The 18238-nt window shown below is 39.0% G+C and overlaps 1 protein-coding gene across 8 annotated transcripts in view; it reads left to right on the top strand.

Moving 5' to 3' along the window:
• The window catches only part of stx1a (syntaxin 1A (brain)), a 58104-nt gene that overhangs the window by 21317 nt on the left and 18549 nt on the right, over positions 1-18238 (top strand). For 6 of the 8 annotated variants that reach the window (XM_067507429.1, XM_067507430.1, XM_067507432.1 and 3 more), the window contains 2 exons: positions 4441-4540; positions 18137-18211. In XM_067507429.1, the coding sequence (XP_067363530.1) occupies positions 4441-4540; positions 18137-18211 (175 nt within the window). The remainder of the gene's footprint in view (positions 1-4440; positions 4541-18136; positions 18212-18238) is intronic. The other 2 variants (XM_067507431.1, XM_067507426.1) reach the window with 1 other exon arrangement.

Here is an 18238-nt window from a genome sequence, read left to right as displayed (position 1 = left end):
CTTCATTTATCCAGAATTGGGAATTGCTCAAGAAGACACTGGCTTGTGCCCCCTTGTGGTTGCACTGAATTCCATGTGATATCCAACAAGGGGTTTCATAATTATTTTGCCTTCCAACTCATGAACCTGGGAATATTTGTAAGTTTAGTACAATAATTTAAAAACCATCTTTATAAAACACACTTCATCATCCATTATCTGTAAGCGCTTATCCTGTTTATGGTTACGGGGTGGCTGGAGAATATCCCAGTTTTCTAAGGGCTTCAGAGTCAAATTCACACCTACAGGCAATTGAGAGTCACCAATTAACCTAACATGCATTTCATTGAACTGTGGGAGGAAATCAGAGTTCTTTGAAGTAAATGTACACAAGCACAGAGAGAACATGTATCTTCACAAAGAAAGGCCACAGATGTCTGGGGATGCAAACCCACAACCCTCTGGCTGTGAGGCAGCAGCACTAACCACTTCACCACTGTGCTGCCCACACTTTAACATTTAGGTGACATTTTCTGCACAATGGAAATGACTATAGTAGTTATGTATCACTTGCAATACCAGCGTGGAATCCAGACAATGGACATAATGATAAATTTGCATGATTCTTTAAAAGGTTTGTCCTAAATCAGGCCTGGTAAATCAAAGCCTGTATATTGCAAAAGATGTGCAAAAGACAGATTATGAATTTTCTGTACAAACAGTACATAACTACAAAATATTATTATTATTAGTAGTAGTAGTAGTTGAACAGTTGAAGGTGCTATTAAGACAGACATCACCCATAAAACAAAGTAAAAATGTTTTTTTTTGCCTTACCTTTATATATTTATCACACTTTAAGATGCATGTAAGCATCCCTACGATTGTCAGTATTCATCTTACATCATGTACCAAGGCTCATTTTATGCTCCCAAAATTCTTCAACTAATGATGCAAGAATGAAGTGAGCAAAAGCAAGACAGACTCACTGTGGCCTCAAGCCTTTAATCATTGTCGTTACTAGATTAAAAAAATGGCTTTTATACAAGAATAACTAAAATTAGATGAAAAAGTAGGAAAACAGCTAACATCTGATTTTAGTGGTTAACAGGAAGCACCAACAAATGACATGGTCTCCTCAGGCATCTCAAGTTCATAAGGAGACGTTTGTGAAGTTATAAAATTGGTGAAGTGGTAATAAGCGTGTGTGTGGGTGTGGTTATTTATCTGTGCATGAATGTGAGCTTTTCAGCACACAAGTGTCTGATATTGTTATTTCTCCTATACCAGTACAATTTGCCTGATGTCTTATGAGATGTGGGATGTGCTCTGGTCTCTAAACTGAGTCAGCGCTGTCTTCTGCTCACTTTCCATCTTGTTCTCCCTCTCTTACTTCTTTGTGAGCTCTCTCCGCATGTCTGTCATACATTTATTACCTCTGCACTCACCTGAGTTGCATTCTGTAGTGCCTGGTCTATCCCTAGTGGTTTTTAAGTCACTTATGCTGTTATTAAAAAACAGATCCAATCTGCAGCTAATTAAAGAGATAATGGGAGAATAATGACCCAAGATGAGAGAAGGGACACTCAGGCACTAAAGATGGAAAAATGAGTGGAGATTATAGCTGTGGGATGTGATATAAACTGTGCAATGTGGATGTGTGCAAATGGAAAAGTCAAACAGGGATAATAGACATATTGAAGAGAAGAATGGATGGAGATGGAGGCTGGACTGTAGCACAGGAGGTGTAGAGAAAGTGATCAGTAGTGGATGACAGACTTAGATGAAAGTAGAGTCTGATAAAGTCACTGACAGATGTGACCTGCTACTCTTCCAGCTGTTAGTTGAGCCAGAGGCAGCACAGCTGGTGACACGACAGCAGGGAGGAGGAGGGAGGTGATTGGTTAGAATGTCAAACTTAGATGTTGGTGGAAGATGATGCTGTGAAACACAGCTTTCAAAAGAGCGTACGCATGTGCTGCACTTCCAGGGTCATTATATTGAATATAATGATGTGCTTAAATGGATTGTGCTTTTTTTTTTTTTTTAATTGCAAATGTGATATCTAAATTGATAGATAGGAACCTCCAGTCAGCTGCCATTTAGTGTAGATTACTGTATCTTAGCTTAGCTTAGCTTTTAGTTAGGTTCTATTAACATACAGTGCATTCAGAAAGGTTTCAGACCCCATTCACTTCAATCAAGAGAAATGGGAGAAGCCTGAACTAAAATTTAACTGTCAGGTGTCAAAGGGTCTGAATACTTATGCAAATGTGATATTTTAGTTTTTAATTTTCATTCATTTGCAAACATTTCTAAAATTCGGTTTTCACTTTGCCATTAAGGGCTACTATGCAAAGATGAATGAGAACATATATCAAATTATATGATTGTACATAACAAAAATGCGAAAAGTGAGGGGGGGTCTGAATAACCTCTAATCCTAAAGCACACAGTCCCTCTTGTTTCAGTATGTTGGTTTGCGTCTAGTGGGGAAAATCTTGCCCTGCAAAGCCGTGATCTCAAACTCAATCAGCACGTTTGGGAGTTCCTGCTGTTAGACTTTTGTGGAAAGCATTTTTAAAAAGTGGAGACCGTCACAACAGCAACTTGTGGTTTTGTAATGAGATATTCAACAATTACAGCCCAGGCTATATGTCGAAGTGTCTCTGGGCAAGATACTGAACCCCTAACAGCCCATTCCCCTCCCCAGCTGTGCAGTGCCGGTCCAAGACCAAGTAGAAATTGGGGAGGGTTGCGTCAGGAAGGGCATCCGGCGTAAAAACTGTGCCAAATCATCACGCGGACAATGATCCATAGTGAACTCACGGGATAAGCCGAATGGACAAAACAAAAAAAAAGAATGAGGCCATTTTGTATGTGGCCCTCGTGTGTTTTGGTAAGGTTTGGACCACACAACAGAGAACTATAGTGTCATATGTGAAGGTGCAAACCACCCCAGTGTGTGCGGAAGGTCAGAGTCTGATCAAGCCAGCACAACCACATCATGACCCAAAGGCAGAGAAATGATTCTGTGGTCCCACCCGGCTTAAGAGAATCACAAACAGGTTCAGTGACATAGGACGACGCCTTGAGTTCTTGTGCATAATCTGTTAATACAACGACCACATGCCTCATGTACCTCATGACCACATGTAAAAAACATGGTTTCTGTGGGTCCTAAAAAAGTCTGAATTTTAGGCCTTAAAATGTTTTCAAGATAATGTTGTTATTCCATAGAATTTACTGACTATATATTTAGGTTAAATAGATTTTTTTTTAAATTTATGTTACCTAATAGTGCATCAACTTAACCTAAGTCATGCTTTTTTCACTCGTGTGTTTTACTCTCAACAACATTGTGCTGCCTAGAGCGCTGGTCAATGGTTTGCACTTCCAGATCATTTTTCTACTCTACCACACAAAGATTTACAATGTGGCTTTTCATTTACACACACACACACACTCACAAACCAATGAAGCTGAGCTGTCATGCATGGGCCAGCCTAACTCACCAATCCAAAAGGGATTTTTATAAATATTCAACATAATTGTTAAATTCTAATTTTTCTTCACTTTATCACTTTTTTTCCAGTGTAAAATCGGTACTAATTTTTTCTTGTAGTCTTAGAAAGTGTTTGTATAGATTTGTATCCCCCAAGGGATCCTGTCCTATATAAGACATGTACACTCTGGTCTGCAAGATTTTATAATTGGTCAGATCATCGTAGTCTGCAAAAAGCTTTTGCAGGTAAGATGAGTATTGTCACACCCAACAATGGGACCACACGCTCAGGTCCCCCTGTTTATCCTTCTAGAGTTCAAGCTGCTTAACTACCTCAGAGACCTCAGTCCCAGTGATTATTAATTAGGTTTCCCCAATATTTTAGACTCTGCCTCCTCCGCAGGCGACCTGTTAGCTGAGTCTAGAGGTTCCTCAAAATAATCCTTTCACCACTTGACGATATGCTCAGTCAGAATGAGCAGTTTTCCTCTCCTGCTAACACCACCTGCTTTCTCTCTTTGAGTCATCTGGCACCAACAGCCTTCTGAGCATAACTCAGAATTTAGGATTTGAACATGGTCCATTCAGATGCCCAATCCCCAACCCTCCCCTGAGACACCGATTCTTGGTATTTTAATGTATTTTAGTCTGAATAGAGCTCTGTGTGCTGCGAATTTAGTCCCCACATAACACACATTAATAAGAGATTGCTCTGGTGTTGTAACGTGACAGAAATGATAAGTAAGGCGTTAAACATGAAACATGTTTTATATCTGTGTTCTTCCAGATAATCCAGCTTCAATCTGCCTCTAATATGATAATGACAACTTGAGTTCCGTTTCTATAAAACATCAGTCAGGTTAATCACTGATGCCTCCTGCCTCATCAGACTGAACAGATCAAAACCTCCTTTTGTCTCACTCTCTTTCCCTTTCTCCCTTTCTTTCTCATGATAGGTGGAAGAGATCCGGGGTTATATCGAATCTCTGGGAGAGAAAGTTGAAGAGGTGAAGAGGAAGCACAGCGCCATCCTCGCTTCACCTAACCCCGATGAGAGTAAGGCTGTTTTGTCTTTTATGTATTATTCTCTTGGGATTAAAAGTTCAACACAACTGAATCTTCACAACTCTTGCTGCTCTAAAAAGATTGTGTTTTCATTACGACTAATCTTGAGTGTCTGAGGAAGTTGGTGCAATTTATCACTGGTTCAGGTAGAGTTTGCTATAATAAAAGACTCATCTGATTGTTTAGTTTGGAGACAGGTGCTCCAGTTCCTAGTGCCCATTTATACCTCTGCATTTGGTCTCTGTTACATCTAGCGGAAACAGTAGAGTTGTGCCAATGCGCCAATGTGTGGCGCCTGCTGGCCAGACAAACCTAATGAAGATAAAACACACTTTTCTTTTAATTTGTCAATCATATATATTTCCCAAATAGGTGACTCGTCATTAATTGATACGGTGAATCAGCCAGAGGTTATTGGGTTGTCCAAACCAGAAGTGACCTTTTTGCGCACAGTAATATTCTATTGCTCTTTAATGAGAACATTAATACTGCAAATGACTCGGTAATGAGTCAGAGAAGCTGTTAAGGAAGGAAGAAAGAGAATAAAGCCAAAAGTCGCTGTTTTATATGCCGTTTAAAGCACGATGACAGCCAAAAGCCTGATAATGGTGGCTGATACCCCTGAAAAAACGCAAAATAAATGGCTTCCTCTCTAAAAGGAAATTAAGGAAATTAAGAACAATTTGTCAGAAGAGCAAAATGTGTGCCAGTTGACAGAGACTGTGGTAAAAATGGTGGAACCTTGAAGGTATTCGGAGCTGTCCCCTCTATCAATCAGTAGTTTCTGTCCTTTTGAGCATTTATGCTATCACAGTGAAATATCTTACACTCTTGTTTTTTCTCCACTTTTCTGTTCCCCTTCCATTACTTTTTAATCCTGTCTTTACCTCTTCACCAGCTGATAACACTGTCTGACTCTTACCTTCACCCATTGTAGACACTCTGGTCTTTGCTTTTGTTCAGTCTGTACTGGATACTATAATCCGTCTCCTCTCACTTTACTCCACCCTCGCTGTATTCTTGCACCTCTTATGTCAGGGCATTGATCTAGGCTGCTGCTCTCCTAAGGTCTTACTCAAACTAGTAACACCTCCCAATCCATTTTCTCCTCCCTAACTCCCTACATCCTAGCTACCTGAAAATGAAAGTGAGTCCTTTAACCAGCCAGGGTGTGCAGATTTCCCAGATTGGAGCAATGAGGCGAGGGTGTTGCATTTAAGATATGGTTTTTACTTTATGACAGAAACCAATGTTGTATGTGTGTGTGTGTGTGTGTGTGTGTGTGTGCGTGTGTGTGTGCGTGAATGCGTGTGTGGCTGATAAATGCATCGGACCTAATGTTAGGGTGATCCATTACATGGAGGTCAGTGCGTTCTTCGCTGTCAGTCTGTAGCATTGTGGGGTCTGATGGGGGCTTGAATCTAATAAATGCTGTTCTCCAGGAAGCTGCTCTTTATCCTGAGCAGCTTTTTGTAGCAGCCTGTGTGTCTGTGCAATTCTTCCTCCTGTGAATCAAATTCACACACAAGTAATTTGCTTTGACTGGTGCATTTACTTTGAAAGCACAACGCTGCCCAGTTTTATCAAAACAACCACAAAACAAGCAGTAAAGTAGAGAAGTAGCACATTGTGAATTTGGACTTCTGAACTTTAAGAAAGATGTTTTTTAAAAAGCACAACAGTAAAATATCACATATTAAACATGTAAATGTCAGCATCCGTATTTCTCATTGCTATTCGTGACAACATCCACTCCTGATGATGTGATTTTGTGATTCAGTTTAGGCAACTCAAAGCACTTGGGTACAGCTCGTAAGACACTTTGACTTTGTTTAAATAATTTGTGCCATGTTCATGCCAGCACCACGACTGTAGGGATAGAAGTGTCACCTGGTCACACAGTCCACAAGCAATATTTCTCGAGTACTCGACATGTTCCCATGAAACTTTCCCCTGACGTTTCTTCTTGCTTCACCATGAGGTTTTCATGTGACTTGTCTCAGAGATCATTGGATAAACTGCCATGAAAATTGGTGAAAATATCCATCTCATCCTTTTTTGGTCTTCATGTGTCAGCATTATGATGTTAAAATCTAAACTTTTGACTTTCTTTCAATAAATACCTGCAAAACTAATTGTAGCCACAGCTATACTTAATCTTCTGTGTGAGCTCACAGTGCATGTATTAAAAACACTGACAATACCTGAAATAAATATTGAATGAAATAAAAATAATGCAGTGGAAACACATTTTCACTCCCATTCCAGTGAAGTTATAAATTATCTCTAATGGAACAACAGTCAAAGTAAAGGACTTTGTATGTCGAACAAAGACGAAGCCTTTGATTTTGGTCCACTGTAAGAACAACACGCTCCTTTGAATAGAATGAAACCTTGCTACTAAATATAAATTACTAATGCTTCCTACATAATTTCTGAGAGTTGTTTTTATATGTGGAAATAATTTGGAGAAAATAGAGATGTGTTGATTACACATGTGTGTTTGGTGATGGTCTGTGGTGAAGTGTATCATCAAAACTAATTGCACAATGACGTTTTAATGAGAAATGTAATGCACAGTACTTTTAGATCTATACTGATACGCTACTGTTGCATTGAAAGTATTGCAGACATGAAAGGCCAGTTTGGTCTTTAATAATTTATACACATATTTGCTTTTATAGATTTCTTCCTTGCTCATATTCTGTCATATAGATTTCAATTGTTAGTGAAGCACAAAGTCTGTACTGGCTTTTATTTTCTCCCCGTAGACTCTGTTCTGCGTATGTTATAACTTCGGAGCCTTTTCCTCCTCGCAAATCAAACCTCATCTCCTTCCTGACGAGAATTACAGTTTCATCTTCTCTCCCTGAAGTATTTTTTCACAGTACTTACTTATATAAATCAATCACTCTTCACTTTTTCTGTTCCCGGCATAAAAACTGGTATCATGGATTTTACTGAAATAGGCGCTGAGTGAGATATTGTGAGATCAGGTGATCACAGAACAATTTATTTCCATTTATTTTTCCTCCCATCTGCTGATAAACAGGATAATGGAAGAGAAGTAGGGAATGACACGCACACACAATTTGTGTTTTTTTATGTATGTATTTATTTTTAGTGATGGACTTTCACAACAACAAAGTGTGACATTGTCAGGTGTTTTTGCTACAGTTTAATACTTTCATAATCACATAACATCTCCCTAGCCAACACCCACCTGACCATCTTCACAGCACGACTCCCTGTCCCACCCCCTCTTTACCTTCTACTTGGGGACACTACTGACACACAGAGAATCTATGTGTTATACTACCATCGCCCTTGGATTATCCCTTATCCTGCATCACACCCACTCCCCCTATATGATATAGAACCACTTTCCACTAGGGAATTGTTTGTGTGGAGGGTTGTCTATTTATTTTTTTTATTTATTTTGTTTGATTTTAAGGCTCTTAGTTTTGTGTGGGATGTGCTCAACAGCACCCTACAGTACAATATTAGGTTCAAAAATGATGATGGATTAGATAATAGCATCAGATCATAATGAGTATTGAACATGAGCACATTCCTCTAATGCAGGAAGGGTACGCACAAATGTGTTCTATATTTAGAAACATGATTGAATTCCCATTTTCCAAGGCATTTTTTGTTTTATTTTGCAGCATTGCTTGTTGTCCTTGTGCAGCAGTGCTTCTCAATATTTTGATTGATGAGAGCGTAGTTGTTGGATTATATAACGAAAAGCAAAAGTCTGTAAAGTTCTGTCATTTGTCTTCTCGCAGAGTGCGAGAATGATATAAAATAAAGCTTAGTGAATGTTTGTGAAAATTTGTTGTTTTCTCATTTTTCAATTTTTTTCTCTGCTGCCCTCTTTACCTCAGTGACTGATGAGGTGTATCAGATATTAGCTTTCAGAGATAAGACCATTTACAGTGTTAGAACTCTGTCTTTCTGTTGTCTGGTAACTGTTTTAGCTACGGGTTATCTCTTCCAAACTGTGGTTTCCCCTGTCTTTAGGTATAGGTCAGATAGCTATCATCATAGCTCTTACTGGTGGAAATGATTGGAATCTGTTTTGTAGCACTGCATTACCTTCGGCTGTGATAGCTGGACGCTCTAATGATGGTGATCTGGACTTAAAAGCACCGAGCGGTCATAAAGGATGACAGGTCAGAGTGTTACTTCGAAAGTCCAAGGACATTATATTCCGGTGTCCATTTTATTAGTATCTTCAGGTTAAGCTTTCGTTGAAAATATCTACATATGAGTTTGATTTATCTCTGTTTTTGTTGAGGAGTTTTATATTGTTTTATTGTGGTTTGCTATGATTTGACACATACTGTATGCATACAGAACTTTTCTTCTCTCCTGCCTCAAAATTTATTGTGAGTGTAGTTTCTTGTATACCCATGTGAGCTGGAGGTATTTTTTTTTAGGATCTACTTGATAAAAATATCAGGGAGTAAAAAATAATGTATACAGTTTAAATAAGTTAAAAAATGTTACATTAATTATCTTAAATTAATGATTTGAGTGTAAAGAATAACTGGAAGAATGTGTCTGAAACTGACATGACAACACCACTTATCAAGCTCTCATCAGTCCACTCAGACACTCTGCCGCCAGACACTTCATTAACCAACAATTTCCTCACAGAATTAATGTTTATTAAGAAAGCTGAAACCCTGTTTGTCAGTTTCACCATTAAATGCAACTTCACAACTGGTTAAAAATGAGAAGCATCTAGCTGAATATTTCCCAAACTGACCTTTGTGAAATATGCTCTTCATCATTCTGCTGTTCCAGTTTGAACAAAAGCAGGCCACCAGCAGAGATGGATTCAGGGATGTCACACACTCAGAGGATTCATTTGCCCAAATTCCTGCCAATAAAACTGAATACAGATTGGAAGTGGGGTCCATTCCTGAACGGTATCTGACACATATTATATATATGTGTATTATATATAGTCAACAATTCACACTTACAGTCACGTCTACATGCAGTTTTAAAGTATCCAATTCTGGACTGTAGAAAGGAAACTTCAGCAGTGACTGTGCACTGGGATCATAAAAGATTGATCCCAGTCGACTTAATATGTCTTCCTGCCCTGTTTATAAAACCATTTGAAAGAAGCAGCCTGGGGTGATACATTGTAGTCTACTTAGCGGATGTAAAATTTGACATTTAACTAACAGAAAACAAGTAGAGGGGCTTTAAATGTGTGTTTTCTCTCAGCACTTCTGGCAACAGAATATTACGCCAGTCGTATCGCCAAACTCCACCCGCTGCCGCCTGCCAGAAACTTAGTCTGCAGATAAACATAAACAGACTAAGCCCATCTGGGTGTGTCACGCTGGAAGACTTGAAATTAAATGTTCAATTCCTTTTGTTTGTGCATTCAAACCGGACAAACTTTTGTGACTTGGTTTAAACTTAAACTGGCACTCTGGTCTTGTAGAGACTACTTTTTGAGAAAAAGCATGAGACCCATGTACAGAGGGTCTCTTGTAGGTGGACCAGCTGCCACCCATTGGTCAGGAGCATGTGACTGGTCTGGGCTTTCTAAAACAGTTAGTGACCAGATACACAGAGGGGGCACACAAGAAGACCATTCAGGAAGTGTCACCAAATCACAAAAACTGGAGGAAATGCTAACATGGTGAAATCAAATGTGAGTAGTGCAGTCAGTCACACTTCAGAATTATTTGGAATTATAAAATCCTCAGTTTTCATTTTGTTGGACTACCACCATGCCACTGTGGAATGTATTTAGATGTTTGGTTAATTACATGCAGAGACTCTGCTCCTTAACACTGATACTTGAGAGTGTATTTAACAACATTTCTCAGTCTGTTTTTGCAACCACTTAATGTTTTCACTCCCTGACATCTCAGCTTCCAGTTTCCAAAGAGCATCTTTCCTGTGACTCTTAAAAGTCCTCAGCTCACAGCTCTGGCGATGCTTGTTTTAATTGCAGCCTCTGAGTGTTACTATTTCTAGTGTCAGTTTTTGGCTGAGTGCGCTTCCACCCTCAGAGTGCTGTTTGCCAATGCTCCTCCACCCTCAACCAAAATTTGCAAGTGTTGTGTAAGTTTCCCAGCTCTGTATTCTCTTTGTTCTTCCCCGACAATCTTTTTTCTTTGTGTCTCTCTGCTTTATCTCCCTCTACTTCCTTTTCTCTTACATCTCCCTAATAATGTCTGAGCTAATTTAGTGTTACAACCGTTGAATACGGGGCTTTATACTGTGGAATAATGATATCCATCTTAAAGTGAAGTTAATATGATGTGGATGGGCATGTCCAAGGATAAGGACACACACACACACACACACACACATACACACATACACTTATGCATCCAATGGAGGTCAACGCCAGCAAGATAACCGAGGAATACATTTGTTTAACTGCCCTCTGTCCTCTCGGCAGTGTGGCCGCTCCGATCGAGATTGAAATGTCAAATCCTGGGAGGCACGGGGAGCTTTGAAAGTGACAGCAATACCGCTGTGTGTTAACTCACAGCGACCCTATTATTCTGTGTTAGAAGATGTTGCAGGACAACAAAAAGGAGAGGTTTGTAAATTGTTACTGATTCAGGTACTGTAGTTCTCATGTCTATCTCAGGGCCAACAGTGAGAGACATACACAGACAGAAAACCGTTTACACTCACATTCACACCTACGGGCAATTTTAGAGTCACCAATTAACCTAACATGCATGTCTTTGGACTGTGGGGGGAAACCTGCAAACTCCACATAGAAAGATCATAGCTGGCAGCTGAAATAAAAAAATTTAAATTTTTATTTCAAATATCTGCCAGGACCATCAAACACAAGGTTCTGTAGTGGTCTGAAACACATTTATCAGACTTCTTCGCTTTCTGTGGAGCTGAAAGTAACGTGCTTAACCTTCACGGATGCTCTTTTTTTGAAATCTGTAAAAACAAACACACACATTTGCGTGACAGTGTCCCAAGATTGTGTACTGTGTACTTTATGTGGATCAAGGTTGTCATGGTTTTGACAATAAGAGAAAGTGATTAGTTATTTAATATAATATAATTAATGCAAGGTCTTTTACATGGTGCATTCAGGTGCTCAATCAAGAAAAAGTCTATAACTAGGATTTAAAATAGCAATACTTTATATTTATCAAAATTAAATCTGTGCACATACTGAAACAAGGGAAAGGTAAAAAACGACGCTCTTGAGTATCTACAGTAAATACATGTCTGTTTGGTACAATATAGGAGACTTCACCTGTCAGTTTGTTATTACCTTAGTAATGTTTGGGGGATGAGGTCACCTGGACTCTAGACAATCAATAAGCTGAGCAAACACACAAAAGACCGGCAACGTACTGTATTTACACAGAGAGAGCAAAGGGAGCATGAGAGAGAGAGGTGGAGAAAATGATAAATGGATGCAAAGTCAGAGGCTGGAATGGCAGCAAATGACTTTGAAAGGAGGAAAGAATATCTGACAGGTGTCCGAATCGTGGTGCACGTGCTTTGTGTTGATACAATAACAGACCCTGTTTGTAGAGGGCAGATTGTGACGGTCGAGAAGAAACAGAAGGTGGTTTTTTTTTAAGTGGAAAAAACAGGGAGCATTGCACTGTGGGATTGTTGCCATGCATACTACTTTTAGTGTTGCATTGTGGGATGCTCTGAGTCCACTATGGAGCAGATAGATTTGCACACTCAACATTCAGACACTACTACAAAATGCTGAACACACTAGGTAGTGACTACATAGTGAGTGGGAGATTATTTTAGTCATGGCCTTTGTCTTGTTGTCTTTATTTCACACTAGGTGGTAAAATCAAAAAGGCCACACATATAATCAATTAGAAAAAGACTTTTTTCATTTTCATAAACTGTATTTCGACTTTAGCATTTACCTTATCATCTGTGCTTTACTTCCTCTTGCCTTTTCTCTATCTCCCATATTTCCTCAATTTTTTCCTGCCTCTTGGTGTTTCTCTGGCTCTCCCTATCTCTCTTTCAAACAATCTGAAGCTGGCGAGAAGACCGACTGCACACATCTCCATAGCAACACACTCTTAATGATGGCAACAAGCGTGACCTAAAGATTCCATTTGAGAGCGTCTGGGAGAGGGATGGAGTGTGAAGCCACAGCTCAATTGACTCCTCAGTTTTGCCCTCTAATTTGCTTCCCTCACACTTCTCCCTCTACTTATTCATCAGTGTCTGCACTCTTCCTCTTTTTAGACAGGCATTAATGAGGCTGAATAGACACTTGATCGAGCAGGTTGGCCTCCTCTGTTTGGTAACCACAAGGGGAAAATCTAATCTAACTCCTTAACACACACACACTCCAGACACACACTCCATACCCAGTTTTGTATCCACCGATACCAGTGAAGATGACCTCATACAACAGGCTACCAGAAGTTGCTATGGTTACGCAGACATGAGAGAGTTACTTGTCCGTAACATTAGAGATCTCAAGAGTTTCTGAAGTTGTGAAAACGTGCACAAGTGGACAAAAAGGCATAGAAGAGGAAAAAATCGAGAATGTGAGTGATCAGATTAGCTTACCTGCATTTTTTGATTCTTAATTAATTCAAATTATGTACCAACCTTTGCTCTGCACACACAGAAAACATACACCACAGAATCTGTTTATTCATTTTCCCTTTAGGGTCTCAGTCCACCAGCTCAATACAGTCTCTGACCCTGACAAACTTACATTTTTCCATTGGTAGCAAAATTAGTAACAAAAGATACATTTTATTCAAATGTGTATGCTAATGTGCCCGTGTTTTGATTTTAGAATAAGTTGCAGGAAATTATATTTTGCATATTAAATTTTTTCCTCAGAATATTACCGTGTTTCTGTACTTGATTTAATTATTGTTCAATCCCTCAGTACTTACTCAGATGAGATTGGCTTCTCTGTAAATCCTCCACAAGCCTGGTGTCATTTTACCATAATAATTAATTTCTAACCCTTATGCTTGTCGTCAACCACCTCTCTTTTCTAGGTATTTATGGTAATTTATGTTTGTCTGTGATGATTCCTATTCAGTCAATAGTAAATATGTAGCTAATGCATGTGTATCAAACTCCTAAGAACCCTTTGGTGTTTATTATAAAGTTATCTTTACTTTCGCTCCTTCACATCGAAAAGCTTTGTGTATATCCTTGAAGTCCAACGAATGTGTTAAATGGCTTTCCCTCCTGATGCAATATTTGTAAAGCTGCTTTCTGTTTAGTATTTTAAATTGGGCATTGCCAGCCTCCATGTTTGTTGGCTCACAGTCTGCTACCTTTATTTGCATGTTGCAAGCACCAACTGTCAATAAGCAAATAATGTGGAACCTTTGGCAGAAACCCATCACATTTCCTGCATGCATACACAGGGATTTACGCATAAAAAGCAAAGATCCAAAGCTCCTCAGGGCGCCACTAAGAACACCTGCATGGGTGGATGGATTACCCAACAGGCACAGGCCCAGGGGCCCAGTGTATTGAGTGTTAACATTTGTTGTTTGCAATTTGCAGGGCTCAGTTGAAGACACCAAATGTGACCAAACATCCCCAAATGTCTCTCTTTCATTCAGGGTGGTCCTATGCATAGAAGGCCTTTTATCTGTCTCTGCCTAGAGGCCCATTTCTCATTCTCCATCCAAAAAAAATAAAAAAACACCTAGTGTGCAGTACACTTTAGCCATATTTCTCACAATGGACCCGTTGTTTTCATTTGGATCCAACACAGTGTGTCTCAGTCTAGTTATAAGTGCTATGTATGTCCACTGCGTTGTCCCACTGAGCTGTATGTACCACAGTCTGATGTCTGCTGATATTGGAAAACATCTGTAAAGCAGATTACCAGCTTGTAGTGCTTTGTTGATTAGTGGATAATAGGTTCACCATCTCCTCGGAGCTGGTGTAGTTTTATGTTTTGAGACAGGTTGGTTTTTAGGATTTATGCTACAGTCAGCGTTTGTGTCAATAAGATGCTGACTAGTATTCATAGAACATAAAGTATAATATTGAGTGTGAATAAAATCATTGCATATCATCATTGTGGTGGGCCCTTGACATTTCATTGTTTAGGAGTTTTCATCACACTGGGCTAGTGTGATATCTCAAACTGTCATGTGAAGCATTCATATAGTGTGTAATGTAGATTTACTATGCAGCTGTAGAGATGGAGATTTTATAATAATGTAATAATCATTTTTTGGCTTCTTTCTTATCACAAAATCAATGCAAATGTTATGCTTTAATAATTGAACATCTAGTAGTTATTGAATCACTGTGTAATCAAAATATGCACTGAATCTGTAGCTGGGTGCAGATTTTCTATGGTTTTTCAGTCTGATTCATCTTTGTGATTTACATGTAGCTTTAAAAAAGCAGGTAGCATGCAAAAACAAAGTTATTAGAGAAAAGTCCTGCAGGCAATTTGGTTTGATGGAATAGTTTGGTCTTAAGGACTATCTTTTATGTCGGCTGGCTTCCTGGGGCTTGTTAACATATGGAGATTTGGTTCTCTTATGTCATTAAGATGATAAATGTCTTTCTCAGTTCTTTGCAATGTGCTAAAAATGGCGATTAATGCTCCAGGGAGAATGAGAGAATCTGTGTGAAAATCATTCTCCTTTTCCCTCCTGTTTATTCTCTATTTTCAGCCTCTCATTTATTTCTCTCTGAAAATTAAACAAGTAGAAAACACATTTTACCATTTAAACAAATTATAAACATTTAATTCATGCTTTATTACAGCAATATAACCATAAGCACATTTTCATTTATTAATAGTGTATTTGCCAGAAACTGTAACTTCTCCATAATGTGGGTGGTTAAACAGATAATGAATAAAAATATTGTAGAACACCATTGCAATAATATAAAACATGTTTTCCTTGTTGATGCCAATGTGCTTATACTGTATGTGATTAGAATAGCATTTGAAAGCATTTATTAACCATTATTAACTATTATAAATGCATAATAGGGCTAGTTAAAGTACAACATTAACAGATGTGCAAAAATGTAACAGGTAAATCTGTCATCATAAAGAGTGAGCAGTAGTATGTCTGTCTGGCTGTTTTTGTTTTCTAATAGTATTTTCCTTTACAATAACACTGGGATATTAGGTATTACATCTTCTTCCGGATGTAGCTCAGTTGGTAAGGCAGTCGTCTACGGACCACAGTGGTTAATGGTTTGATACCCAGCTACGGCTCTATGTCAAAGGGTCTCGGGGCAAGACACTGTACCCCCAACAGCCCATTGCCCTCCCCAGCTGTGCAGTGCCGGTCCAAGCCTGGTAGAAATTGTGGAGTGTTGCGTCAGGAAGAGCATCCAGCGTAAAAACTGTGACAAATCCTCATGCGGACAATGATCCACTGTGGCGACCCTGAACTCACAGGTCTGCAAATTATGAATACAGTTTTAACAAGCTAACACAAAAATGTTAGTTTTGTTATTAATGTGTGCTCATATGGTAAAAAACTGTTTGTTCATCTTTAGTAATGCATTTTGCTGCGGGCATTACATCTGCTCTGCTACACTCTAATCTCTGCTACTCTTCATCACACTCTGTTCAGCCATTCAGGTATCAGTCACTATCAAAATATAATAAATAAGAACGCTACAAAATCATGGACAGCACCTCTCCACATTAAGATACATTTGGAACATACTCGATCAAACAAAATATTAAAACATTTTCATCAAAGGTAAAGACAGGCAAACTACTATAGCTGGTTCCATGCACCTTCTTTTTAAGAAAAGCTGGATATGTTAGAGTAATATACAGATTTTTGAGTTCCAATTTTGACTAAAATTACTCATGAAAATATTATTTGACCAGATTAATCAAATAAACAGTTTAAATGCAAATAATCCCCCATTATCTCTCACAAACTCTGTCTATTTAAAATGACACCATTATCATGATAACCTGACCTACCACGTTGGACAAAATGTTTTCAGACAGTAGTCAGTGTCTGTAAAACGTGGTTATCAAACTGGCGTTGTGATTATAGCTTTAAAGAGTGACACAAAAAAGAAAAGATTAAAATGAAAGATCGATTCTTCTTCCGGATGACATGACGATCACTGCAGCATCCTTCAGTGCTACTGCCTTTTGGAGTTTGCATGGATGAGTAACACTCATATTTTTCTGTTTCGCTACTAATGCAAATAGAATAATGTGTTTTTCTCTTGATCAGTGACAAAAAATAACCCGTGTGTATGTGACCACCTGATACGTCTCTTTTTTTACTCTACTTCTGGAAACAACATGCTTTTTTCAGCAGCACAGCAAAGAAGCTAAATCACGGAGCAGAAGTTTCTAATTAAATAAAGTGCACATCGAAACAAATCCTCCTCCTCCACACCTTTGACCAAAAATGTCACTGTTTCTGAAATCAACAATACGAAGCACCTCACACCCACTTAGTGCAATGATGGTGCAGCTACTTCTTTCATTCTTTACACAATATGTGACTCCTACACCATAACTCCCTTTGTTATTCTTCTTTTTGTGCTGCTCCCTGTAAAACAAATTGCCCCTTGGGGATAATAAAGTTACCTTGACCTTTGTGTGGAATCTATAAACATAGGATTTGCATTATTCATGAGCACCTTCTCTGATTATCTGGAGGTGTGGCCTCCATGTTCTCCCACAGCCAATAGCAACGTGACCCACTGAATAATGCATTTTCTCTTACCCTGTGGCCGATAAACTGGACAATGATCTCAGTTCTAAACTAAGATTTCAACAGGAGGTTTTAGAGCAGTGGAACTATGTCTAAGATTCCTTTTGACAAGTAGCTTAGCGTTAGCAGAGATTCCACTTTGTGTTCCTCTTGCTGAGTAACAGAAATCCTCCCGTATCCCTGGTGTGATGTCCCAGTGGGAGCCACTTTTACTTAATTTGCTCTTTGGCAGAAGATTGAAATTTTTTAATAACTTAAAACATTAGAGATAGAGTTCAGTACTTTGCCAGCACAGCAGGGTCCCCACCATCACCTTATTAATTTTTATGCCTATAGTGTTTGTAAACAGCTCTAACCACTTGTGTATTGAGACATGTTTGGATGACACAATATGCTGTCTAGTTTGTTGCAAACCCTGGTTATAATTCATTCATCCTGTTGTAGACTAGATTGTGTTGCATTCCAATGTGATTTTGCATGTTCCTGTGGTCACCCAAATAGCTTAGCTATCCACACCCACATGTACTCATCTACCCACATGAGGTTCAGCTTTCTGTCTCTACAGACACAATAGAATGTATGTTTGCAGGTATAAGCCAGAATAGAAAGAGGACAGTAGGACTACAGAAAGATGGGAAGGGTGCTGGTACAAAAGACAAAGCATGAAGAGGGACGGTTTGTGCTGCTACACACTGAAACAGATGAATTGTTTCTCCTTTCTGGGACTGACACTTAGAGGGGTTTCTTGTATGTCAGTATTGATTCTGTCAGGTTTCTGTGGGTGAGTTAGTATATACAAGTGTGTTGTTTCACATAAGCCCACTAATCTCTCCTCCTGGCCTCCTCTACTCTCCTCTTCTCGCTTCTCCTTCTTCAGAAACTAAGGATGAACTAGAGGATCTCATGGCAGACATCAAAAAGTTGGCCAACAAAGTGCGCTCCAAATTGAAGAGTGAGTACACGTCTTGTCTTATCTCCT

Source organism: Channa argus, chromosome 6 (assembly GCF_033026475.1).
Source record: "Channa argus isolate prfri chromosome 6, Channa argus male v1.0, whole genome shotgun sequence".
In the NCBI taxonomy this organism is placed as follows: domain Eukaryota; kingdom Metazoa; phylum Chordata; class Actinopteri; order Anabantiformes; family Channidae; genus Channa; species Channa argus.
Note: the sequence above shows the minus strand (reverse complement) of the source record. Positions and strands in the feature narration are given on the sequence as shown.